This window comes from Furipterus horrens, unplaced genomic scaffold, assembly GCF_987537825.1.
Source record: "Furipterus horrens unplaced genomic scaffold, mFurHor1.1.pri manual_scaffold_1, whole genome shotgun sequence".
NCBI classification, from domain to species: Eukaryota; Metazoa; Chordata; class Mammalia; order Chiroptera; family Furipteridae; genus Furipterus; species Furipterus horrens.
This window is the reverse complement of record NW_028327171.1, coordinates 174597512-174623805: the sequence shown is the minus strand read 5'-3', so window position 1 is coordinate 174623805 and position 26294 is coordinate 174597512. Positions and strand designations below refer to the sequence as shown.

General features: G+C 37.6%; 1 protein-coding gene across 5 annotated transcripts in view; it reads right to left on the bottom strand.

The window, feature by feature from the left end:
• The window catches only part of UBE2E3 (ubiquitin conjugating enzyme E2 E3), an 86083-nt gene extending 61176 nt beyond the window's left edge, over positions 1 to 24907 (bottom strand). Inside the window, exons 1-3 of one of the 5 annotated variants that reach the window (XM_090281255.1) lie at positions 24711 to 24907; positions 23018 to 23236; positions 21167 to 21217 (exon numbers count right to left, since the gene is read on the bottom strand). In XM_090281255.1, coding sequence (XP_090137381.1) covers positions 21167 to 21217; positions 23018 to 23211 — 245 coding nt within the window. In that variant the 5' untranslated portion in view covers positions 23212 to 23236; positions 24711 to 24907. Of the gene's footprint in view, positions 1 to 21166; positions 21218 to 23017; positions 23237 to 23682; positions 23758 to 23871; positions 23950 to 24275; positions 24336 to 24710 lie in introns of those variants that run through there. The other 4 variants (XM_090281247.1, XM_090281263.1, XM_090281271.1 and 1 more) reach the window with 4 other exon arrangements.
• Positions 24908 to 26294: the final 1387 nt, after the last annotated feature.

Below are 26294 nucleotides of genomic sequence, written 5' to 3'. Positions count from 1 at the left end.
TCCAGGACTCGAGGGAAAACAATTTCATTTTCCCCAGCTATTTAAGAAGCTCTTTAAATTCTACTTTCAAAAGACAAGCTCCCAACTTTCTGGATGGAGACTATAATTACTCCTCTCCCACCTATCCTTCCTGAATAAGTGATATATTTTACCTTGTTTCTTCACACTAACTTACATTAAACATAATAACTCCTTTATAAAACTATATAGTTTGGAAGGAACTTTCCCATCCCCTAAACCTCCTGAAATATTACACACAAGTATTTTTCTTTAGAGTTGGTTCAAGTTTTCAATGTTTTTAGCAGTCCAAGTACTGTAACACTTCTGCTGTCATTCTAGTTTCTACCTCTGAGAGCTTGTGTGAATTCATATCTTTCATTCAATCATTATGAATCTTGATAGATCACTGATAGTCAACTCTTCATGAATAATACATACCCTCTGTAATGTTGATGCTAACATTTTTTCTGTGTTTAAAAGTTTTGTTCCTTTTCATAGCACTTACTTTACATACTGGAATTTCAATAATCTCCTTTATGATTTGTCTATGGATTTAAAATTAATCTTCAGGGTATAATCATGGTCCGACTCTAGAGAGTGCCATTCACAGGGTATTCTGTGTTCAACACAGCGCAGTGTGCAGCAGGACAGCCCCAGGAGTTGTACATTGTCGATGTTCTGCATCTACCAACAATACAATATAGGCCTACTTTTCAAAGTCTTCCAACAGTTTGACTCTTGTACAATATATTTAAGATTTTCATTCATCTGGAGCTACAAAAATTGTGATCAACAATTTTTAAAATCACTATTCATTTATTCCAATTTCACTTAATAAGTAACCTTAATTTCAGTTTTGGAAAGTTACTTTTAACAGATTATTTTTTAAAGGTGTTTGTTTAATATATCAAGTCTCAAGCCGAGCTTCTATTCAATAAAACTTTTTTAACCCTTTGAGTGCCAACATCACTGTGAGCGATGCTGACAAATTTTCCCAAAAGTGTCAGCGTGGCTGCCCAGCAACTTTTTTTTTCAATGGCCATAAATGTAAATAACAATGAAATAATTAGTATATTATATTTTGTTCTCTTTTTTGTACCTCAGGTTATATATTGATATAATTTTTTCTCATGTTGATCCAAATTCAGAATTTTTACACTTGTTCAAATACTGACATATTAATTCTGTTATAATTTTACTTATACTTTAAACGGTCCTTTTAATTTCATCTATCTTCGCAATAATCTTCGAAACTCTATGCAGTGTGCATGATAAGGAAATTTTTGCCATTGTATTGTTTTTGCATTTTATTTTTGTTTATAAACTGCTTTTCACTTTGATATCTATTGATATATGTCTCTAGTGTGAATGCCATGTCATTTGTGTTCATTTTTTTGTACATTATAGTTTTCTTTTTATTTTTCAAAAATGTATACAATATTTGGCATACTTCTTGCTTGTCATCCATGTTGTTATGTTTTTTCAAATTATAATCATAGGTTTTATATTATGCCATATATTATATTTCAAAAGTCATACTGAAGGAAAGATTTGAATTTTTCTAAAATAATTGTTATAGTAAAATAATTTTAATGCAATAAAATTTTTGCTAAATTCCGTCAAAGAACACTGCTTACAAAAGAAGAGTGTACTTACTATATGTCATGAAATATTCAGCAAATTATTATGAATAATGTTTTATAGACATTTTCATAAACTTTGTATTTTTCAGCAAAATAACCTGGCATTTCTCACATCAATTTTAGCAACTGCATATTGCACTCAAAGGGTTAAAACAACTGGGCTAAATTACTGATAATGAAAAGGGCAAAAGATGGTTGCTGAACACAAAAGTCTTAGTCTTTACCAGAGAAAGAAAAATTACTATATAGTCCCACTCATCACTGCTATTGGGTTGGCGAAAAAGTTTGTTACATTTTTTTCTGTAAAATAAAAGACAACTTTTTCATTTTCACCCGTAACTTTATTGATTTGGATATTTTGAGTATGTCCGCTATCTCCTGCTATTGGCTTCTAGTGGGTAGAGAGGCCAGGGTGCTGCTAAACATCTTCCAATGCATAAGACAGCCCCACAACAGAGAAATTTTTGGCCAAAATGTCAATAGTACCAAGAAACTTTGCAAATCACTTTTGACACGTTTGATTAGTCAACACCTTTTCCATACACCGCACAAATCTTTTATGGCATTTCAGTTACATTTTTACCTTTCTTGAAATAATAAAGCATACATAATACACCAAAAATGTTGCATATTTTCTTCCATCTTCAATATTAAAATGGTTGCACAAAAATTCACCAATTTTGGTAAGGTTTTTTAAAAATGCATACTGATATGACAGCTGTCAAAACACAATCTAAGAAAATTGTTTCAAATGACATTAAAGACAACTAAGTACTACTAAGAGCCATTGTACAGAAAAACGTTAATGGACTTTCCGGCCAACCCAATATTTGTGGACTATAACTAATTTTTTAAGTCTTTGTATTAGAATTGATTCTAATACCTTGTTTTTCAAAATGTTCTTTCATAAGCCTGCCTATTTATTTTTTCATATAACTGCTATTTTCCATTATATGCCACATACACCATGTTTAAAATATCTGATCCACTAAAAATAGGTGAAATAGGACTACTTTCTGCATTTATGAGAGAGGAGAGTTTAATAACTTGATCAACATCTCAGTCACTTTGTGGAGCTGGGACTTAACTTGTATTTGCCTAACGCCAAAGCCCTTATCTGAGTCAGCTGACTTTCCTGGATGTACAGAAAAAACAGTTTTTTTTTGGTGGGGGAAAGAATTGCTTTGTCTTTTCACAATATTTGTACCTTTTCGTTTTCAAAATGTATGTTATAGTCACAATTCTTACGTAACTACAATGGGAGCATCTCTGACTTTTCTTTTTCTCCTGTTCACAAGATTTTCAATAAACACAATATTGGCTTTTTGTTAAAGGAAAGCCTATTTTATCATTTTAAGGAAGAAATCTCTTTTACTTCTAAAACGGGAGTCAGTTTAAATATGCCAAATGATGCTCAACATCAAGATTAGGGAAATAAAAATCTGAACCACAATGAGATTCCACTTCATACCCACTAAGATGGTTATAATAATAATTTTTAAGAAAGAAGAAAGTAAGTGTGGCCAGTATGAGGAGAAACCGAAACCCTCAAACACTGTTGGAGGCAGAGTAAAATAGGCAGGTCGGGGGTTTCTCAAAAACTTAAACAGAGAATTACCATACAACACAGCAATTCCACTCCTAGGGATACTCATGTATCTCAAAGATCTAAAAACAGGTATGCAAGCAATTGCTTGTACATGGTAGCCAAAAGGTAAAAACACCACCAAAGCCGGTAACTAATGAATGGATAAAATATACCAAGTGCTTTCATTTCATATTGTGTATTTCTTGAAAGGCTCTATACTTTTTCTTCTTTAGCCTATTATTGTAGCCAGAGGATAGGGACTGCCATTCTTCACAGTCCTGAAACAAACTTCCTTTGTTGAGGGGTATTATTATCTTTTACTAAATTAATTCTACTTGTTTTTACAACTTTAATACTCTGGTTCATGGATTATATTAGACAATTGTTATTTTGGTAGTAATGGTTTTATCATGCTTGGGGATTTAGATGATATTTGCCTCAAAACTTGTTTAAGGTAGAATAAAAATAACATGGGAAATATCTGCCACTTAAAAACATCTTATCTATAAATCTATAAATAAAAGTATTTAACAGAAGTATAAACCTTTAAATTTACTTTATAAATCTAATTTATATGTTTAAATGAATCATCCTCTGTTGATTACCTAGAGAGCTGTTAGTTGTTTTTTTTTAACTCTCTTGTTTTTATTAATATAAAGATATTTAGGAATATCTCTGGTGCTTTTAGCTTAAGTTCTGATTTACTTCTATTTTCAGCTATTTGCACTAAAATTTCATGCCCTCATCAACTCATTACCTAACACATATTTGTGCACATGGCCTTTCTATTTAGTAGACTCCTCCCACACACATATACCAATACTCTACAATTATGACAGGCAATCAAATTAGGGAATGCTTAAGAAACAGTGAACCATTACATCAAGAAGGAACTGTTCTTCTCTAGCTTCACAGAGAATAAATGGTATTTCCTTATCTTTCCTATCCCTTCCCCACTCCACATCCCAACTAAGACCTTAGCCTCTGAGTACTATTTCTCAAAAAATAATTGAAAGACTGCTGGCACCTATATCCTAATAGATATGCTTCATAAATGTACACTCTCAGGCCACCCTTGGACTAACTAAATCAGAGTGTCTGCTTTGGATACCTGATTACAAGAATTTCTTGATTCACCAAGCCCAATCAATCCGCTCACACGTAGCATCATGATAAGGTGACCTTATACTTTATCAGAGAAACCGGGGCATTTCTGAAAGTGAAAGGAAATGCTATTAATAATTAGACCAAGACAGTGGCTATAAATCAGGATGTACGGTCAAAGCAGGGTTCCTGTGGTACGCTCCACACTTTTGAGAACTTGGCTAGTTTGAGAATGATTTTCAACTAATAAGTTCATTAAAATCATTCTAAAATGTAGTACAAGAGCATTATACTAAGAGCTGAAAATATAAGGAAACATAAGATCTATATCTTGTCCTGGTGCCTAGTCCAATTGGAATGAGCACATGACAAGAAGTGATAAGAAGCAGAAATAAGTAATATGTAAGTCTCTCAAAAGAGACATGCAAGTTTTGAAATGGGCCTTAAAGGAGCAGTACGATTTGGAAGATGACAGCCATTCAAAGCAATGAGTGAAGGTAAACAGAGCCTAGAAAACCCATGTATGCCCAGGGAGTGGGAAACAAATCACTTTTGCTAGAGCATAGGACTTTTATATATAATGGAAGATTAAAAATAAAGATAAGTTAGAAGCCAGATACAGAAAATTTTGATGGACAACCCCTGAGATTTCTGAGGGAATGCCATAATCAAAAACCAGAGTTCACAAATACTGTATGAGTGCCCAGGGGAGATAAAAAGGGATAAGACACAGGGTGAAAAAAAGGATAGCTATTACACAGAGTAGGAAACAATAAATACTAAAGAACAGTAAAAAAATAAAATAAAAAAAAAAGATTCCAGGAATGGTAGAAAAGAAGTTGCAAGTAAAGAGGCATAGAAAGGTGGGCACCTAACACAAAAAAGAAATTAAAATAAGTCATGAAGAAAATATTGATGGCCAGATTACCAAATGGCGTTACTGATATAAAATAAGAGAAAGAGCCAAGTTAAAAAAGAAAAAGAAAAAAAAAGGCAGAAAAGCAGAGAAATGGCTTCATATTGGGTTGGCCAAAATGTTCATTGGGTTTTTTTCCCAAGATGGTTCTAACAGCACTTAGTTGTCTTTAACTTTATTAGAAACACTTCCATTAGATTGTATTGTGGCAGCTGTCATATCAACGCGCATGTTTTTTAAAAAACTTACCAAAACTGGTGAACTTTTGTGTAGCCATTTTAATATTGAAGATGGATTTTTGGCATATCATGCTTTGTTATTTCAAGAAAGGTAAAAACACAACTGAAATACAAAAGAGATTTGTGCAGTGTGTAGAAAAGGTGCTGTGACTGATCAAACACGTCAAAAGTGGTTTGCAAGTTTCATACTGGAGATTTCTCACTGGACGATGCTCCAAGGTCAGTTAGACCAGTTGAAGTTGATAGCAATCAAACATAGACATTAATTGAGAACAATCAATGTTATACCATGTGGCAATAGCAGACATACTCAAAATATCAAAATCAATAGTTTTTGGTGAAAATGAAAAAATGTGTCTTTTATTTTACGGAATAAAACAAAACAGACTTCTTGGCCAACCCAATACATGGACCGATAAACTAAAGAAGCTAAATAGGGGATAAGGAGAGAAAAGAGGACAGAATTAAGTGGGCTTTAATAATAAATCTCTCAGAAACAGGAAGAGGTTAACAATTAGAGACTAGAGGCAAAAGAAAAGAAAAAGTTCAGTTTGAACGCAGCAATGGGCTAGCAGAAAAATCCTGTTAGAACACAGGTTTTTCTGTAAATAAAATAAAATTCACTAATAATGAAATGACCAAAGGATTATAGAAAGATAAAGTTCATATTTAGTATCAGATTTCAGAGTTTGGAGGAGATGTAAAGAATTAATTGAGGAAGAAAACACCATTTTTTACATAGAAGACATTGTGTATGCAGTAGTATCACACATATTTGGTCATGATAGATAGACTTTACATAAGAAACCTATGACAATTATATATTACTTGAAGCAACAATACACAAAAACATTTTTCTTACAGCATTATGATTTGATCTCACAACAAAGGAATCTAGACCAGCAATTTGCAACTGAAGGTAACAACCCTTCCTCCCCCAACACAGTTGGAAATGAGAGGAGAGGGTGATTTCTGGCAGCCACAATACTGGGAGGGGCTCTACTAGCATTTAATTTTCCAAAGCAAAGCACAATCCAGCCCAAAATGCCAAGAAAGGCCCTGATGAGAAACAGTGTAAGTAGACAAAGAAGGTTACTTTGTCTTGTGTATTTAGGACAATAAGGTTAATTTTTAAACTCAACTCTTGTGATGAACTACCATATTTTTCGCACTATAAGATGCACCTGACCATAAGATGCTCCTAGGTTTAGAGGAGGAAAACAAGAAAAAATATATTCTGAACCAAATGGTATACTAAAATATTTAACAAAAATATAACAGAATACTATTTCGACCATGTAAAGTGAACAGCAGTCAACAGTGGTATTAAGAACCATCATCATTGTCATTAACAAATAAGAGACTTTAAGGTTCAAGTACTCTTCTAGTTCTCTGGGAACCCCAAGAACTCCTCATCACTAGTATCAGAACTTATGGAGGCCTTTAATAACAGGCATTGAGGGAGTTAAGAGGTATCACTAGTTGTAACAGCCACTGAGAGTATCACTATCCTAGTTACAGGTTCTGGCGGACTACCCCCAGTGCCTGTTACAGCTAGTGATACCCCTTAATCCCCTCAGTGCCTGTGTTACTACTAGAATAGTGACCCCACCATAACTCCCTTTATATACTACAAACTTCAGCATTTATGGCTGCTCACCCATTACTGCTGGTCTCCTCACACAGAAATCTGGTGTGCACTGGAAACAGTATGGAGGTAGACGAGATAGCTGTAGCATCTAATGGAGTCAGTAGCCAGCCGAGAACATGTTACTTCAGCTCCACCCATCTGCCTCTAGTGACTGGCAGAGCTTACAACACAGTTATTGGTAATTGGAGGCAGTTCTACTGACACAGATCCCACCCAGTGTCAAAGACAACTGGCAACTGGTACAGTGCCTCCTACCCATTAATAGCCTCAGCTGATTCGACAGGTCAGAGGTTGTAGCTGGGAGTGTCAGGCGGCTCTCTGCACTCTCCCGGGTCCCAGGTGATGGGCAGAGGTGGATGGCAACTGCCCAGACGCCCTGAGATTCAGCAGTAAAGTGGGACATTTAAGCGTCCCAGGGGTTTCGCGTGGGCCCACTGCTTCCTCTTCTAACAGCTGTCGCCACTGCTGACAGGTCAGGTAATATACATCAAGGTCTGTGACACAATATTCCTTCCATAAGACACAGCCATTTTCCCCCCAATTTTGGGGGGAAAAAGGTGCGTCTCATGGAGTGAAAAATACAGTAATTTGACTCTGATAAAGGTTTTTGCATTCCACCTTGACTATTTTAATTCAAAACTTAAAAACAGAACTACAGTTCTAATAAAGATATTTCAGTTATTCTAATGCTAAGACATTAATTAGCCCTTGACAAATGATGAAGAGGTGGCTCGGAGAATGTAGTTTTTTAAAAACAGTAGCTTCAATAAAGTATTCAATTTTCAAAGTAATACACCTAGGGCAAATGTTAAGTTTAATGCATTCATTTGCATTATTTTACCACCAAATACGTCCATGCAATTTTTATACATCCAAGCTTTCCTAAAGCAAAAGGAATTTAAGTTGAAGCTTACTTAAAATTAAGAAGATCTATAAGGATTATAATGGCAATATACTAAAGTACTGCAATGTATTGAAATATAGCAAGTATGAATTCACGATGATTCTGAAAAGCCTATTAAGAAACCAATTTAAAATTATGAAAAAGAATAAAAAATATAATTGGTAAACTAGGGGAAAAATTAAGCTCTTATTCTGCCTTCACTATTTAACTTACCCAACTGAGTAGCCAAATAAAAGATGTGGGTAAGTTTCTCTTTAGAGCTGTATTCCAATGGCTGCCAACACCACAAAGACAACCAGATCTTATGAGTCTCATGACAGAAAAACACACTACCACCTTTGAAACAGTTATGCCAAAAATAATAGCACAGACTAGTGTGGCCCAGTTGGTTGGGCATCGTCCCACAAAGTGAAGGGTTGCCTTCCAATTTGATATCCAGTCAGGACACATGCAAGTTTGGTCCCAGGTTGGGGCGCATACAAGAGGAAACCAGTCAATGTTTACCTCTCACATACTCTCCTTCTGTTTCTCCCTCCCTTCCCCTCTCTCTAAAAATAAATAAGTAAATTCTTAAAAATAAAAAAATAAAAATAATAATAATATCACACCTAAATTTGATCAAGGCTCTTGATCTAAATCCCAAATGTACAGGAAACACTGAACACAAGATAATTAAACTATGCTACAGGAATGCAATCAGCAAAATCTAGACTGAGAAACTCAGCCTGTTTCATTAAATACATTGCAAAATTGAAAGAAAAAAAAAGAGGCAATTTACAGATTAGAAGAGATATAAAAGAAATATCAACCAATCACAATGTATCCACTTTATTTGAAAACTGATTCAAGTAAGTTGAGGGGGGAAGGAATTGTCTAGGACATTCATGAAACACTTGTAAATTTGAACGATGGAAAAAATTTTATATGTGTTAATGACATTGTGGTTAAGTTAAAAGGAGTAACTGTACTCACCATTGAAAATGCACATTGAAATAAATATGTTTTTAAAAATGCAGATGACATGATGTCTGAGATTTGCTTCCTTATAATATGGAGGGTGAAATGGAGGGGGTTATAGATGAAACAAGATTGGTCAAGGGTTAATAACTATTCAAACTAGGTGAAGGCCGTATGGGGATTCATCACGCAAGTCTGTTTTCTTTCATATATGTTTCACATTCTCCAAAATAAAAAGTTAAATTTTCAAAAATTAAACCTCAGCAGGAAGGAAAAGCAATCATTTGCAACATATTTTAGGGTTTAAAAAAAAATAAAAGAATACTTGGCACAGTCCTCTAATGGATATGAGGATGTTAAGCATCTGAGAGGTTGTAACAGAAATGTCTTTTAAATTTTTTAAACAGACCCTGGTGTAAATAAAGAAAATCTAAAAGTACACGTGTTAAAACTGCCATCGAATTCCACATAGATCTCATGCATCTAAATTTGTGTTTGAACCCTTCAAAATGCCAGATTTTCCTTCATTAATACAGCTGGGTAAATTTACTACAAGCATATATATCACAAATCCAACAAATACTCTTAGAAACAAGTGTGAAACAAAAATAAAACCATAAAGCCAATGCCTTATGGTGCCCTCTATATTTTGTTGTTGCTTGCTTCTGTTTAAATTGAGAAGACTACAGAAAGCAATAGGAAGCTATAAAAAACATGTAGTCACAATCTTCTATGATCGATTCTCTAAGGGGACTCAGAATAAATGGATTCTTGACCTACTAAAATTTAATGTGAAAAAATGATCCATTTGTAAAGGACCTATAAGATTGTAAATGGTGAAACGAACTACAAATAACCACCCTCAGAAAGGGAATGAATGGTGTTTATAAATAGTGAGACTCATGAATGTAACAGGAGGATCATCATGATGATTTATAAGTAAAGGAAAAAAAAAAAAGGTAAGAAAATTCATGTTTCCCTAGGCCTTTCATTCAGACCAAAATATGTGGAGCTATACTCCCAAAAGTAATTTCAGACCAGAGATGTCTTTATTTTTCCCCAGACAGGCAAGAAGTTAAACAGAATGACAAAGTATATTTGCTCTGGGACAGTGAAGCAGCAAAGAAACTTTGGGATGGCATAAATGATTCAAATCCCTCCAAAACAGGCAAACTAAACCTCAGACAATAAATGAACACAGCACTATGGCAATTCCTTTTAAAGTTTTGCTTGCTGCAAATAACCAAAATATTAAAACAATTACTATATACACCACGGACCAAACAGAGGAGACAGGGATTTTTTTTTTTTTAACCCTCACCAGAGGATATGTTTACTGATTTAAAGGACAGAGGGGGAGAGAGGGAGAGGTGGAGAAGGAGAAAGGAGAAGGAGAAAGGAGGAGAGAGGGGGAGAGAGAGGTAAAGAAACATCGATATGTTGCCTACCATATGCAACTGACCAGGGATCAAACCCACAGCCTAGGTAGGTGCCCTGACCTGGGATCAAACCCACAGCCTTTGGTGATGGGACGAAGTGCTCCAACCAAGCCACCCAACCAGGAAAGGACTGGGATTTTTTAATTTCTTTATTTTTTAGAGAGAAGGGAAGGGAGGGAGAAAGAGAGGAGAGAACCATGGATGGGTTGCCTCTCCTATGCCCCCAACTGGGGATCTGGCCCACAACCCAGGCATGTGCCCTGACCAGGAATCAAACCCACGACCTTTCAGTTTCTAGAACCATGTTCAACCCACTGAACCACACCAGTCAGGGCAAGACTGCGATTTTAAGAAATTTAAATGATCCTAGAAATTTGACCCTATGACTATTATTCTTAAGGTTAATTACTTTCTACTGAAGTCCATCCAAAACAGGTACTAAAAACAAGCTTATGCCGTTTACCTATACATCCTTATAAAACTAATGAAATGTTAACAGGGAGAAAAATTTCAAAGCTTTTAATTTAACTTTGTATTGCATTTAGACAAGATACGGGGCACAGAGTGACGTGTAAAACTCACTTCATCAATCCAAAATAAACCATATAAACCTAGCAGGTCACCCAGAAAAACATTTTGCTAAGTGAAACAGCTCCTCCACCAAAGAGACTCAAGATAAAAAGCAAATCCCATATTAATATCTATGAATAATCTTTGTACAAATGCACAAGTTAAGGAAAACAGCACTTAAATAAACTATGAATCTATATAAAACAAGACAAAATTAGGAGGCATCTAATACAAAGCCAAATTTCTGTAAAAAGTCAGATCTGGTACTAGTATTAAAAAAAAAAAAAAAGTATGTGTACATGTTGCTAAGAAATCAGCATTTAAAATTTCACAAAATCCTATGTGAGTTCGGGTGGGGGGCACTTTTCTCCATAAAGATAAAAATTCTTTATCTACAGAGTGATTTTTTTCCAACTTCAAAGCAATTCATAAACATGGACTGCTTCATAATACCCCACAAAAAAAGGTAGAGGTAGATTTAACGTTCTTCCTTAGTCCACAGGAAAGCCACATGCAAAGAACCACAGACGGAGAACAAAGATTTGTCTTTTCCATTATGACCATATTCAATCCCTTACCCTCTTCCTTACCAGGAAAGAGAATAGGGCAAGAAAGCTGTCAAGTTGGGGAATGCACCCTGAAAAGCAAAGGCTTCTAAATTTTTTTTAAGTAGAGCCTAGTACCCCAAAGCCAAAGAAGAAAACTCACTTTTCTCCAAGTTACCATATTTACCACATTCTAAAAACCCTACAGAAACAGTATTTTGGATCCTTCAAAAGACTATAAGCTAACAAATGAGATATTTATTTACACTAAGCATACACCTCCAAACCCATAATCAAATCTGAATCCTTTTACCAAATTTCTCAAGCAGCACTGTAAATAAGCTAAAGTGCTGACTTTCATGTCAAAGGCAAGCCTAGATTTTTGCCTGGATCTGTTGTGTATATGAACTACATATGTGACATTTAGCAATTTCCTCAACAACTCTCAGTTTTGAAATCTTAACAAGAATGATCCTTATTTCATAGGGTTGTTCTGGAAATTAAAGAAGATAGCTTAGTAACAGGCACTCTACTATGGAATCCAGTACAGTGTCAAGCTGGGTGCTCAATTATTTCCTCATTCCACTCCTGCAGTGACAGCACAAGTCACCTATTCATGGAAGTATATATTCTATATGGCAGAGAAACTGATTTCTCACTGAACCCCCATATGCTCCCCCCACACTTCCCAGCCACCTTGCAGTGAGTCAAGGCATGTGATTAATTCATGTCTTACTTCCAGACCAAAGCCCTTAAAAGCTGGCACGGGACCCTCCAGTTCTCTTGCCTGGACACATGTTCAAATGACAAGAGTTTGTAAGATGCAAGCAGCATCGATCTGCGCCAACACATGCAAGAGCCGCCCACAAGAGTTCCTGGCCCTACAGTGGAATTCATAGGAGCAAGAGAAATAAAGCTTTATGTTTATATGTTATAAGTTAGTCTGTTAATGCAACACAGCTAGCAAAACTTAGCGTACACTTTACAGCCAAATTGCCTCATATGCTGCAAGACAAAATGCATACAGAAAAATGGCAAGTCCTGTGTTAAAGTATTAAAGGATATCTTTTCTAAATATCTAAAAAAATGGAACGATTAAAAGACAATATTTGATAGCAAAGTGGAAAAGTAGTTCAATATACACAGAATAACTTGAAAGTGATATTTACAGTTTCGCTGTGCAAGGAAAAATTCTAAAATCAAGTCTCAATTTTTTTCTAGTTAAGCATACAAATTTACAACAATAAAAAGCAATGATTCAAAATAACAACTGAGAAGTTGAAAAGGGCAATTAGAAAACAGGTAAAGAAAGAAAAGCAGAGCAAGACTTGAAAACAGCCTTGCACCATGAGGAAAGCAGCTGTAGTCACTTATTGTTGTAACAGAAGCAGTGTACGCCACAACTGCTTATGCTAATTCTGGAATCCCAAAGGCTCTGGGGGAAAAAAAAAAAACAGAGGTTTCTTTAAAAGTAAGTTTGGAGCACAATAATTTGGCGGTAACACCAAACATGAACTAACTCAAAATTATTTGTAGTCTCTATCTATCCCACTTAGTGTGAATGCTCACACATTTTTGGTTTAGAAATATGAGTATGTTTGATTATGGAATGCTGTCCCAGATCCCGCTGAAGGTGTTACATAAAATACAAAAAGCACAGCATCTTCCCTCTCTAAAATCTGAAAATTTCTGCATTCTGAAACACATCTGGCCCCAAGGGTTTAAAATTAAAAATGTGAACTTATAACTATAATAGAAACAAATAATTCCTGCATTGTCTTACGATGAAAATAAAAACCAAATGAAATTTAAAACTGAATTTTGATTATTTTCCAATGGCATTTCTCCTTGATGATGCTTCAATATCCTAGTAGAACACAGACTCTACCAGCCTAAAGTCAGATAATGTAGGGGTAAAATTAACTAGAAGACGTAAAAGAAATAAAAACACTGCTCTGAGTATTTCTGGCCTAAACAGACAATAATTGAGCAGGTATTCAAGACAGCCATTTCTGTGAGTTCACATTAATACCATACAGAGATATCAGGTAATATAATATAAACTATAGCACAAGACTAGTGGGAGGTGCAGATGACAGCTCTGAGGAAGGTATAGGAAAATATATTAAGCAGACATCACTAATAAGATAGGATAATGTTAAAAAAGACGCACTATGCAAAAATTCAAGAAGCCAGGAAATAGAAGAAATATCTACATCAGGATTTCTCAACCTCAGCAACACCTACATTTTAGCCCAGATACTTCTTTGTTGTGGGGGGTTGTCCTAGGCACTGTACGGTATTTAGCAGCATCCCTGCCCTCTATTTACTAAAGGTCAGTAGCAGCCCCTTTTCTTTCCCAATTGCGAAGAGCAAAAGTCCCATGCATTGCCAATTATGGAGGGGTTAGTGGTGGGGCAAACAGGGACGCAAAAATGGCCCCCAGTTGAGAACCACTTAATGCAGAGGCTTTTAAAACAAAGAGTAAAAGTTTAAAGATGTTTCTTCTAGATTGTAACAAAATGTCAAGTATACTTGCCTGTCAGAAGGAGTACGGGAAGAGGGAAAAATACATTTTCTACTTCTCTAGATCTACAAGTGGTTTTATTATGTTTTTAATCTCAATTTTGTAGGGAAGATCAGAATGGCAGATCAGGTTCTCCATTCTCATTCTTATACTATAAGCAAGAATGATTTGTTGATTTTCTCATGAGTAAACATATCCATCTGTTGTTACATCAACTCATTCAAGGGGGAAATGAGATACCAATTGGTTACCTACAGAAAGGAACAAAACACTTTGGAAGTCTTGCATGTAGCTGTGAAGTAGTAACCGTATTAACTTTTTAGAATGCACACACTGTTTCCACCCCTCTTTCTAGTAACATTATTTTCATTAAACTTAATAGTTCCCAAACAAAAATACGGCCTTTTATGGGAGAAGTTTTCAATCACATTATCCTTTAGGAAAAAGTTTTTTTGTTTTTGAAAAAAGTTTTTAGTCTCAACAGTACTCAGTCCTTCTACCACATTGGCATACATATATAAGAGGGAAATAATTAGGCTTACTGTAATTGTCAATTTTCTTTTATTAAAAAAGGTGGCAAAATATTAAAAATTACAATTATGAAAAAAGTAAAACATGGGAAATTAAGCAGATTTTCTCCACTCCTACGTCATTATTTTGCCTGAAATTTCTATTCCTGTCAATCTGACTTCAATTTATTTATTAACAAATCTTCACATGCAAAAAGCACTGTGTGAAGTCAAAAGATATAAAAATGTCTTAAGAGAATCTGCCTTTCAAAGGAATACTAACTCTTGCAGTGGGTAGACAAACAAGTAAATAATTATAGTACATAGCATTAATATAGCATATTCTGTATTTACAACTGTGTTGAAGCATCTATTAGCTTACTGAAAATAAAATATTTAAAGTTATCAGTAATGTCCAAGTGCCAGGAAAAATCCACATGATTTCTGAGGTCTATGCTGATGCCAAAATTTAATTATTAATAATAAAATAACTATCCATTGGTAGATGAACACAATAGGGTGGGATAGAAAATACCTTCATTGAGGGTAATTCTGTACTTATCTATTTTACAAATGAAGCTTCCAATTACAATTTAATTTTCAGAAGAGTTGAAAATAAAAGGACTGAATGACTCATGAATTACAATTTGTTTTGTAAAATGCAGTGCATTCACATAGCACATACTGTCTAATATGAATAATATCAACAATTAAATGTATAAGTAAAAAAAGATAAAGCAATCTATATCTGTGGGAAGGTTTACAATCCAGTGGTAATGTAGAAGCAAGCAACAAAGCTAAGTAGATATCACATGTTATTTTGGTCATGACCTGCCTTCATACACCAATTAAGAAAAGCTTCCAAATCTTTCCTTAGATCACAGACAAGGAAAGGATACTATGTTAGGTAACTGGTCAACTAGATAAATTCATAATCTAAATTTTACAAATACTGATATAATCTCATTCTCAGTAAAACTTCAAATTCTTTTAACGAAATATTTAAAAGGAAAAACAACCATCACACTTATTTTTAAAATTTCCTTTATAATATCCAGGACAGTCAAAACATTCTCTACTGAGCAAAGTATCATTAACCTTATGCATATTCCTTTAAAGCAGCAGTTCTTAACCTGTGGGTCACTACCCTTTTTGGGGTTGAACAACCCTTTCACAGGGGTTGCCTAAGACCATCAGAAAACACATATATAATTACATAGTTTTTGTGATTAATCACTATGCTTTAATTATGTTCAATTTGTAACAATGAAAATACATCCTGCATATCAGATATTTACATTACAATTCATAACAGTAGCAAAATTACAGTTATGAAGTAGCAACAAAAATAATTTTATGGTTGGGGGCACCACAACATGAGGAACTGTATTAAAGGGTCGCAGCATTAGGAAGGTTGAGAACCACTGCTTTAAAGGGCATATACTATCTGCCTTCACCTGTACCAAGTGCAGCAGGGATTGTCACTCCCGAGTCGGACTGCACAGCCATTCTCGGCGGTGCAGATAGACTCTCAAGAAGCTACGCCATCGTCTCTCGAGACGGACGGCTGCCGACGACGACGACGACGACGACGACTATTTGGTCATCGTATAACAGAACCCACAGGCTGTCCAGATTGAAACAGAACCCATGGGCTGTTTAGTTATTAGGGGCCCGATCGCCCGCTGCCAGAAGCATAACTCTCAATACCAGAGATTGATGAAAAGAAAAAGAATTGTTTATTTAATAGTTATATAGACTTAGATTATTTGCAGATTTCTGCCGTTAAGTCTTATTTTCTTTAAAACACCCATAAACACATAGTTCTGCCTCCCCCTACCAAATCAAGCTAGTTTTAGAAAAGTCAGAGATACAGTTTTAGCTTTACCGGCAGCTCCCAATCATTTGATCCTGATTGGGGAAGTTTTGCCTGTGCTGTGGTGCCTTCCAGCTCTTACTGCAGAACCGTGTGGAGCTCCCAGCCTCCTTGTGAAATGCATGAAGTTCTCCCTTTCCTTTCAAAGCTGCATGGTGTTCTCTCCCAAAAATGTCTGCCGCTTACTTTTAAATCCCTGCCTGTGTCCTGTGACACAGTGGGCATGGTAACCAGTTTTGACCATTCACAGAACCTTGTACAGGCTCTGTGTGCCCTTTGTGTACCATTTCATGGTCCAAAACCTCTTCCATCTTCTTGTGGCCTTGGAAGAACCAAAGCCATTTGCGTAACAAAGACACTAGCCAGTAGCCATAGGCATGTGAAGGCATCCTGAAAGCTCTTTCCTTCTCCTTCTCCTCCAACCTGCAGGCTCTGGGGATTTTTGGACACCCCCACTCTGTAACAATTGTTGCCCGATATTCTTACATTTTCTTTTTTACTCAGGTTCCAAGCGATTGCTTTTACTAACATCAAATAAACTGCTTGATACATTCTCAATAAATAAGTCCTTGAACTGATTAAAATGAAATTATTCCTGAAATAGGAGGATGCTGTTGTACTGGACATAATGCCAGCAAGAACAAAAGCAAGCTGCAAAATGTCTCTCCTATTTTAGTCACACTGTGGCCACTTTATTGACCCGATTTACAGTTACAAAATGAAAACATATTAACTCATCTTGTCCTCACAACAAACCTATAAAGGGGGTATCATTTTAATCTCCATTGTACAGCAAAGGAAACTGAAAGACAGAACTATTCCATAACTTATCTAAGGCATCATAGCTAATAAGTGCCAGACCAGGGATATGAACCCAGAGAGTCCAGCTCCAGTACCAGTACTTTTCAAACCTTAATGTACACATACAATCACCTGAGAATCTCTGACTCAGTACTTCTGAGGTGGGAGGTGGCTGAGATTCTGCATTTCTAACAATCTCACTTGTGATGCATATGCTGCTGGTCTAAAGATTACTCTGAGCAGGAGAGTCTAGTCTACCCTAGAAAACATTCAAAGTGGAAAAATCATCAAAGGGAGGTAGAGTCAATCCATAGACCCAGGCTTATGACTAAACCAAGAGCTGCCAACTTCTGGTTTAGAATTTAATTGTTCCTTTTATTAATTATTTTTTAAAAGAAGGAAATTAGCAAATTTTGCCAGTATTATAGTACCTGCTTTCAGGTTTTGCACTGTAAACAAATTAATACTATAACTTGATACTGTAACACCTCCTTCCAATAAAACTTTCCCACCTCCTTCCAATAAAACTTTCCCACCTCCAATGTCCCTGGATATTCAATCTGAACATATTAAAGAATATCTTAATGTATATTTGTACGTTCTCATATATGGAAAGAATTAGAGGTTGAGTTAAAAATCCAGCATCTTTCTATATTTTTGTTGCTTATACGACTGATAACTGACAGGACAAGAACACGCCTTGGGAAACAGGTAGAACATAAATGTCTGAAGAGCATTTCACGTAACAATTCTAGTCATTAACTTGCCCTAAATCAGATAAAATATGCACATCACACAATTTCTCTTCATTCTAATCAACTACTTATACCCTAATCTAGATTAGAGTATGTAAAACCGTATAAATTGAAGCTACAAAATACCATGCCTACATTGAGGATGCTTTGGCCTAAGGACCTCCAATACCTAAAAACTGAAAGTGCCATCAAATCGCTGGGAATAACATTTTATCAAACTTTTATACTACCAGCAAAAGAAATATGAATACCATCAAAATATATTCAAACAAGTTTAAAGCCACTCATGTAATTCAACAATTAAATCTATCCTACGATCACCCTGGGTGTAAACAAATTAGACATGGCTATATAATAACTAAAAAATATTTTATTAATTATATGTAGAAAGAAATTTAAGAGAAGTCTTAATCTAGACTGAATAATTTTGGTTTTGCAGTTTCCTTGTATTTCATTCAACTTTTTCCCAAATGTACACATATATACTTTCATTTCTTCCCTGAGGAACAATTAAATCTGTCACATACATTGACAAGCTTGTAGAAACCATGTTCAAAACTACAATGGAATTCTGATCAACTACATATGAAAATCAAAAGAATTAGGTTTCACCAATTTCAAGCAATATGAATTCATATATTCTAAAATTTATTAATATAGTATCCCATTTCTAATAACATAAATTAAGGAATTTGAACTATATAATCACCATAAGGCTAAAATTCTCACTGATGCACCTGTGAATTATGAGACCAGTATCTGTCACATACCTTTGAGTACAGACACAATACAAATTCAGACTTAGCTGTCAAAAATCCTAAAATGCCTCCACTAACACTCAGTATTTCAAATTCCTGCTCAAGGACAAGGACTAGATATTCCACCCAAAAGAATCTGACAACACTTAAAATAAAACACACAAAAGTATCTCGATATTTTACATGGCAGGTATATGGAAGAACACTGTACCCAAACTAATTAAGAAACAACTTTCTCCCAGTCCCCTAGGACTCTTATTTTCTGTTTTGTCTTTAATCACTCACAGTTACAAATAAATGCATAAGTTAAAAGAACTAAAGAACTGAAAGATGTCAATTGCAATTGTTGTCAGTAAACATATGTTGTGACAAGGAAAAGCAAAGATGATATATTCCATGTTATTGTTCACAAGCAAGCCCAGAGGTCTGCTATTTCATGAGTCTAATCATTAACTCTGAAGCATTATTTCACAGACTGAAATGAAATCTGGTATACAAAGAGAAAAATAAAAACGAGCTAACTTTCTATACTTTCTATCTCCTAGATTCTACTTCCTCTAAAATAATCTTCAATGACCTTAAGGAACCATTCCCATGTTAAACTGCACAGTTTATTTCTTCAGCAACTGCAAAGCTATGCTATTACTCTGAAGACATTCAACACATGTCTACTGGGCTCTCCAGATTTATGCACATACACTAGTTTGGGCCATTTGCAGAAAATCAACAGAAATCTTTAAAAATGTTTGACCTTACATGATATTTTAAAACATTTAAGAGTTCTGAATGGATAGTTCTTTATAATAGGAAATATCAAAATACACTGTGCAAGTGAAGTGATTCTTCATGACCTCCCCCTAAATGGCTACAGATTTGACACACCATTTTGAAGCCTGAAAATACTTTATTTAGTCTCTAAAGCAGTGCTGTTCAATAGAAATATAATGCAAGCCACGTATGTAATTTAAAATTTTCTAATAACCACATTAAAATGGTAAAAGATAAAAGTGATATTAGTTTTAAATCATATTTTATATAGCTCAATATATCCAAAAGGTAATAAGAACAATTTATATCAGTAAGATTATTCTACATTCTTTTCTTCATACTAAGTTTTCAAAATCTGATATGTACTTCACACTTAGAACACATCTCATTTTGAACTAAGTGAAGGAGTCACCAGCCCCAAGTGGCTAGCGGCTACATCACTGGACAGCCCAGCTCGTAAGTAATACTTTCAGATCTGACATACCACTATCTATTTAAAATTAGTTTACATTTGTGTTTCCTTTTGGAACTGAAATGGCTGATTATAAATATGAGCAAAACTGTTACTTCACTGGATAAATCAGGATCAGATCACCTTATCTGAGGATCCGGTTAAAACACATAGCAGGAAGCAATTGGATTTTATCCTATCATATCTCAAATAGGCTTCAGAGATGGGTCTCATCATCGCAAGTGAACACAACTTTGTAGCAAAAATACAGGTAACACAGAAAAAGATTTTCATGTCAAACCACAGCACTGCCTTATTTCCAGCAGCCACTCTCATTCTTGAGCACATATCTCTATGCAAGTTATCTACAAGACTGCTTTTCTAACTTTGATGAATTTTGGAGATCATAAAGCCACTGCTGAAAAACAGAGCACTAAAGTAAAATGAACTGAAAAAACGTCTCAAAGAAAAAATGATCAACCAGTTATTTTAATGCACCTTATACTAACCAACAATCTTAAACTATTCTACATGAGTTTCACTGAAATGAAGTCTTTTCACAAATTCCAATTCATGTACTGCTTCTCATACACTATTTCAAGTACCTAAATCACTAACAATATTCCCAAGTAATTAAGACATTTGATTAAAATGTAAATAATTCCAACAATGCAGTCTCTAGAAAATAACTAAAACCATTAGCTTAGCACATAAAATTTGTCCTTAAGGCAAGTTACTGAATAAATCAAACAGAAACAACTATACTCTTGTTTACTGCATTTACATTTGTGACACATTCAGTGATTTCTAAATTTGGAAGGTAACTCTAAAACAGCAAAATTTCAGAAGTTTCTGCAATATACTTCTGAATAAACACACTACAACAATATTGTAATAGAACAAGTCAGCACAGTTCATACTTATCTCAGTAAAAAGCACAAAATCAGAACCTAAGTCCAAAATGTACAATACATGCTAAAAAGTCTATTTTTTTCTTCCAAATCTATTTAGTTCACCATAGAAACCGTTTGTTTAATCCACTTGCGAAGCTGAGAAGCAGCAAATGTAGCCTCTTCAGAGCAGCACACACATCCAAGGACAATGCGTTCAACTCCTGGCATTTTTTCCACACTTGGAAACTAAATTAACAAAATGTGTTTCTTACCTGCAGTTAGGAGGAGGATCAAGGGTTATTTCAGCTAGCTCCTTCTGAATTCTGTTGGTGAAATGAGAACAGACAAAAAGCACTGGAGAGAGTCTGCAGAATAACCGGGGAATTACACTGCCCTCTACCACCATGCAGTTAAACGCAGGGCTGGCTTCGCCTTCAGTAATGCTAACATGGCTGCTTCCTCTTTGTTCTCAGAGGCATAACCCAAATCCCTTAGCAGAAACTTTGAAGCTTTTTTTCTCACTTGCTACTGTAAATAAGTAAGACAGTGACACCTGTTTTGAGAAACAGTCCTCCACCAGCACTCAGTAAAGGATGTAAAATCTATTTTAAAACACTTTTTACCATAGAAATTCTCTTTTCAAGCTTATATGCAAATGAGACAAAAAGGGAGGAGGGAAAGCACTAGAATATTTGACAATGACTTCAAGTCACTTTTATCAAGGTAAGAATTAACAAGCTACTTGCTCTGACACATTCATAGTTTTGATAATACTTTATCTGTTTAAAAAAAAATAAGTTTAAAATGTACAGATGTCTTTACCAGTGAAAAACTTCTAAAGGACTCTGGCATTATTTAACCATATCTCTTTTCCCTAATCTTAAGTACAACCCTTAAATTTAATAAATTTGGGGGGAAAGGAGAGAAGGAGACACATTACATAGCTTTGAGTAAAGGGGGAGGCAAAAGCAGTTACTGATTTTATTCAAATTTAAAATGCTTTCAAAAATTACTATTTTTTAAATTTCCTCAATAAGATTACAATTGACGAAGATTGCAAATTACAGCAAAGACTGCTGTTATTTAATAAAATATTCTTAAGTTATTAACACTTAATTATTGATACAAGAGATGAAAATCCATACAAAAATAGGAGTACTTCTGAATCACTACAAAATGCCAATATTTGATCAGTTTCATATATTTTTTCCTATGGTTGTGATCAACAAAAATCAGCAAAACGTCAACACTGACTAATACTGTAGGCACATTTGATGTAAATTACTACAATTCATGGATATTCCACTACTACCACTGATAGAGTCCCACTTGACAGAACATTATTTTCACCATCACAGATAATAAAAATCAACAGGAAACAAATGATCTTTCACTTATGCTCAACAAAATATGTTTATCCTGCTGTTGAGCATTAAAGTGTCAAGCAAATTCACAAGTTTAAGAGGGAAAAGGCACAAGGACAAATGAAAGTTTTCAATCACCAAGAGCCACCTAAAATGGTAAATGGCTACTCATCAGCTTTATTTGCCCTCACAGGAATTGGGAGGCGTAACCATAATTTAACGACGAAAAGTAATACCTGGGATGCATGACTTAAGAAGTCATGTTTAAAAAACTGAAAGCGTATTTGAATCACAGTTTTCAAATCTGCTTTCACATATAGCCAAGGCCATGAACTGACAAATATTCCAGCAAACGTGATTGTTTCTGATCATTAAGTTTCCCTAAGAAAGGAACTGCTGATCTGCAGAAGTGTCAATTTCAATGAATAAGAGCATGGCTCATAAAAAGGAACACCCTCCACGTACCAACTAATTTGGGCTCACCAAATTTTCCTTGCCCGACTCCTTCAACAATCTGTGAGAATGTCAGTCCAATCTCTATGCAAGGACACTCTTTCTGAAGTTACCAAAGTACAGAATAAGTTAGCTTCAAAGGCTCATTCTAGGGAGATGGCTTATCCACGTACCACCTGAAGAATGACAACTCATTCAAGTACAAATAAAACTGATCACGAAGTCAATTTTTTTGAACTACCGCTACAAAAGCCTCCATTTGGAAGACAACCTAACGATGTGCTTGATCCTTCTCGTACACATTACCTTTTAGCACTAGTGGATAACTTAGCAGTGGTTTTGCTAGAGAGTTTGGTGTTTTTCTTCTGCTGGGTGGCAGAAGGTTTTCTTTCTTCTTGTTCTTCAGGCTCTGGAGCGGCTGGGTCTCTCTGGTCTGCATCAGAACTACCACTGCTGGTGCTGGGGCTCTCATCATCCGACCTTTGCCTATCACTGGACATCTTGATGAAGTTATTACTTGGAAAACTTTTTAAAAGAAAGGGGGAGAAGAAAGGACATGGTAAGTCTAAGAAAGAAGCCAATAGCATGTTCTTCTCTTAGTATTCACCTAAAATCATATTTTAATGAAAATGCTTCAAAAGTGTTCCCACTTATGACATGGTACAGCAAGGTTACAGAAGAGGTGATGGGTCTGTCTCCCAACGCCAGCGTTCAAGGATTTACCGAACTCAACTTAGAAAACCCACTCACATTTTTTTCCATCCCTTGGACAATCTATCAATTGTCTACTTTCTCAGAAGGCATGAAACAGATTTGCCAGGGAACTTAGGCAACGAGCATTAATAACATAGGACACACTGTAAATAACAAATCTCGCTGAAAAATGTTCAAAAGTCACTAATAACGTCTAAATATTTACACACTGACATTGGTCAGAGCTACCAAATTCCCTTTCCGAAAGGAAAACATACCCTGTTAATCGCCCATATGCTTATTTAAGGTGGCAATTCCTCCTCTGTGCACGTAAACCTTTAAATACAACACTTAGGAATTTAAAAATCAACTAACAAGCTGCTGTAGCCGTTTGTACGGCCAGCAGCAAAGATTCATCCGGCCAAGACCGAGCTGCCACCCTGGGAAAAGCAGAATCCAAACTGCACCTTCTGCAAAGCTCCCAATGCCATCAAGGTTCCTCGCTCAATTTTTATATCACGGACCGACATTTTGTCAAAATAGCGAAAAAAAAAAATCAGAGGAAAAACAAACAAACAAACAAAGCCCCAAGAAGTGCAACAAATTTCCGCACCCGCGGAGACGAGCCACGGCCGGCGGCAGCGGCCACGCAGCTCCGCGGCCCTTTGTGGGGAGGGCCGCGCGGGGGCCGCGGGCAGCGCTCGCCGCACCGGGCGCCAAGTGATGCGAGCAGCCCAGCCGGCCCCGCCGCGGCTCGCGGACACCGGCGGCGCGGGCGCCCGGCACGAACAAAGCTGCCCGCCCCCACCCCCTCCCCCACCGCCGCCGCCCCGGCCGCCCCCCACGCGGCCCCCTAGCCCCTCCGCCTTACCTCGGCCGCCCGCCCGGCCCGCTCCCGCGCGTCGCTACGGTGTGGGGGAGGGAGAGAGAAAAAAACCCTTCCTTAAGGAAATGGAGGCAGCTGGGGGGGGAAAGGGGGGGGGAGGGAAAAAAAGAAGCCGAGGAGGCTCTGGCCGGGGAGTGTGGAACATTGAAAGTCGGAAGGGGTTGTGCAGTGCCCGGCTCCGGCCGGAGGGTGGCGCCGCCCAGCGCTTTCGGAAAAAAATGGGGGGGGTGGGAGCTAGGCTGGGCGAGGGCGCGAGCTCCCGGCGAGGCGGAGGGGACGCGGGAGACCCCCGCGCGCTGTGGCCTCCCGCCGCCACCGCCCCGCTCGGCTCCTCCCGGCCGCGCAGTCAGCAAGTTCCGAGGCGAGCGCGGGGGGTTGGGGGGGGAGGGCGCGGCGGTGGCGCGCGTGCTTGCTGCTTGCCTGGCGGAGGGGCGCGCGCCGCCGACGCTCTGCGGGCACGAGCTGTTCCCGCGCGCTCCCGCGCTCTCTCTCCGCGCCTCCCTTCACCCGGGGGGCGCACGCGTCCGCCCGCGCGCGGCCAGGACAAAGAGCGCAGCGGGGACCCGGCGGGCTGGCCCCTGCCGCCCTTGGCCGCGGAGCCAGTGCCTGAGAGGGCGGGGGCGCGGGCGCCGTCTCGCGGGGCTGCTGTGCCGCGGGGTGGCTTCCGGCCTGAGCCCGCCTCCAGAGCGAGGCTGCCCATTGGACTACCCTCCCCGCAGGCTGGGGCCCGCGTGCCTTCGGGGCGGGCGGACTGAGGTCATCCTTAGGACTGGCCACATCCCCTCTGCCTGTGCAGGGCTGGCGTGGACCCCAGGGCCCCACGCCTGGGCAAGGGCCCTGGACGCATGGTCGGGAGTCTGCAGCTGCCCTGCGGGACTGGAGACTAACATGTCTTTGAGGAGGCCGGCCACGCAGGTGGAGGGAAGCTGCCTCTTGCCCCTTGTATGAGCTAAGAGGGCAAGATAGGGTCTTGGGCATTGAGGGAGGTAGAAAGCGATTCTAGATTACGGGACCTGCCTCTGTTTCTCTTTGACCCTCAGCCTGCCAAAAAGGGGCAGTCCTTCAGATTCTTTGAAAACTTAAAAATCCAAAACAATTTTTTAAATGTCCTGTTCAAGATTGCTTAAAGTGAAGGGAGGGAGTTAGGAGCTTCAAACTTGACAATTTACTGCGGGGCTATTCTGATGTGCATGCTAGGTGACAGTTGTGGAAAGAGAAGCCCCGACTGACACGGTCAGAATGTCCACACAGATGAGGATAGTGAAGATTAGTGTCGCTCTTATCATTCTCTCTTGCAGTCTCCAGGTGGACTCCGCAGTTTTTGCCTCAGGCACATACTGGACAAAAGTACAAGAACTTCCTGTTTGCAGCCCAGACTTCTCCATCTACTGAGAACTTGTTCCAGTGATGGAGCCCCAAAGGAATTTGTGGATTCCTCTCCCACAACTGTCCAGGGGCAGAGGTGCTGGGAGAATGTGGAGTTCACAGAGGGAGTGAGAATGGCAGTCATAACAAAGGAGTTAGAGTTAAAGAAAAAAGAAGACAGTGAGCCAACATATTTACTTATTTTTCCTCCAAATAAAATTTTTGGTAGAGGGTTACAACTCTGAAGAGTAAGTTACATTTCTGTTATTTTCCAAAAACACAATCATTCAATGAAGTTTCTTGAGGGTTATACTGGTAGGTACTAGAAACAAAATCATTCTTTCAATTACTGTGTGACTAAAACCAGGTCTCCAGTCTGTGCTAGAAGTTTGCAGTCCAGAAGGGGAGCAGTTCATTCAAGTCACCAGTTTGATGTGGAGGAAGGATACCCCAGTGAGAATGAACAGCATATCTCAAGAAATGGTGAAGAAACAGTATGGTGTGCTGACAAGCATTTCATCTGGCTGACTCAAAGGGAGCTTGTGGAAAGAACTTGTTAGTGAAAATACAGACAGAATGCCCTCCACCCCCCAACTTTCACACTGTGGTGCTACAGCAAAAGCCAGCCAATATTGAATT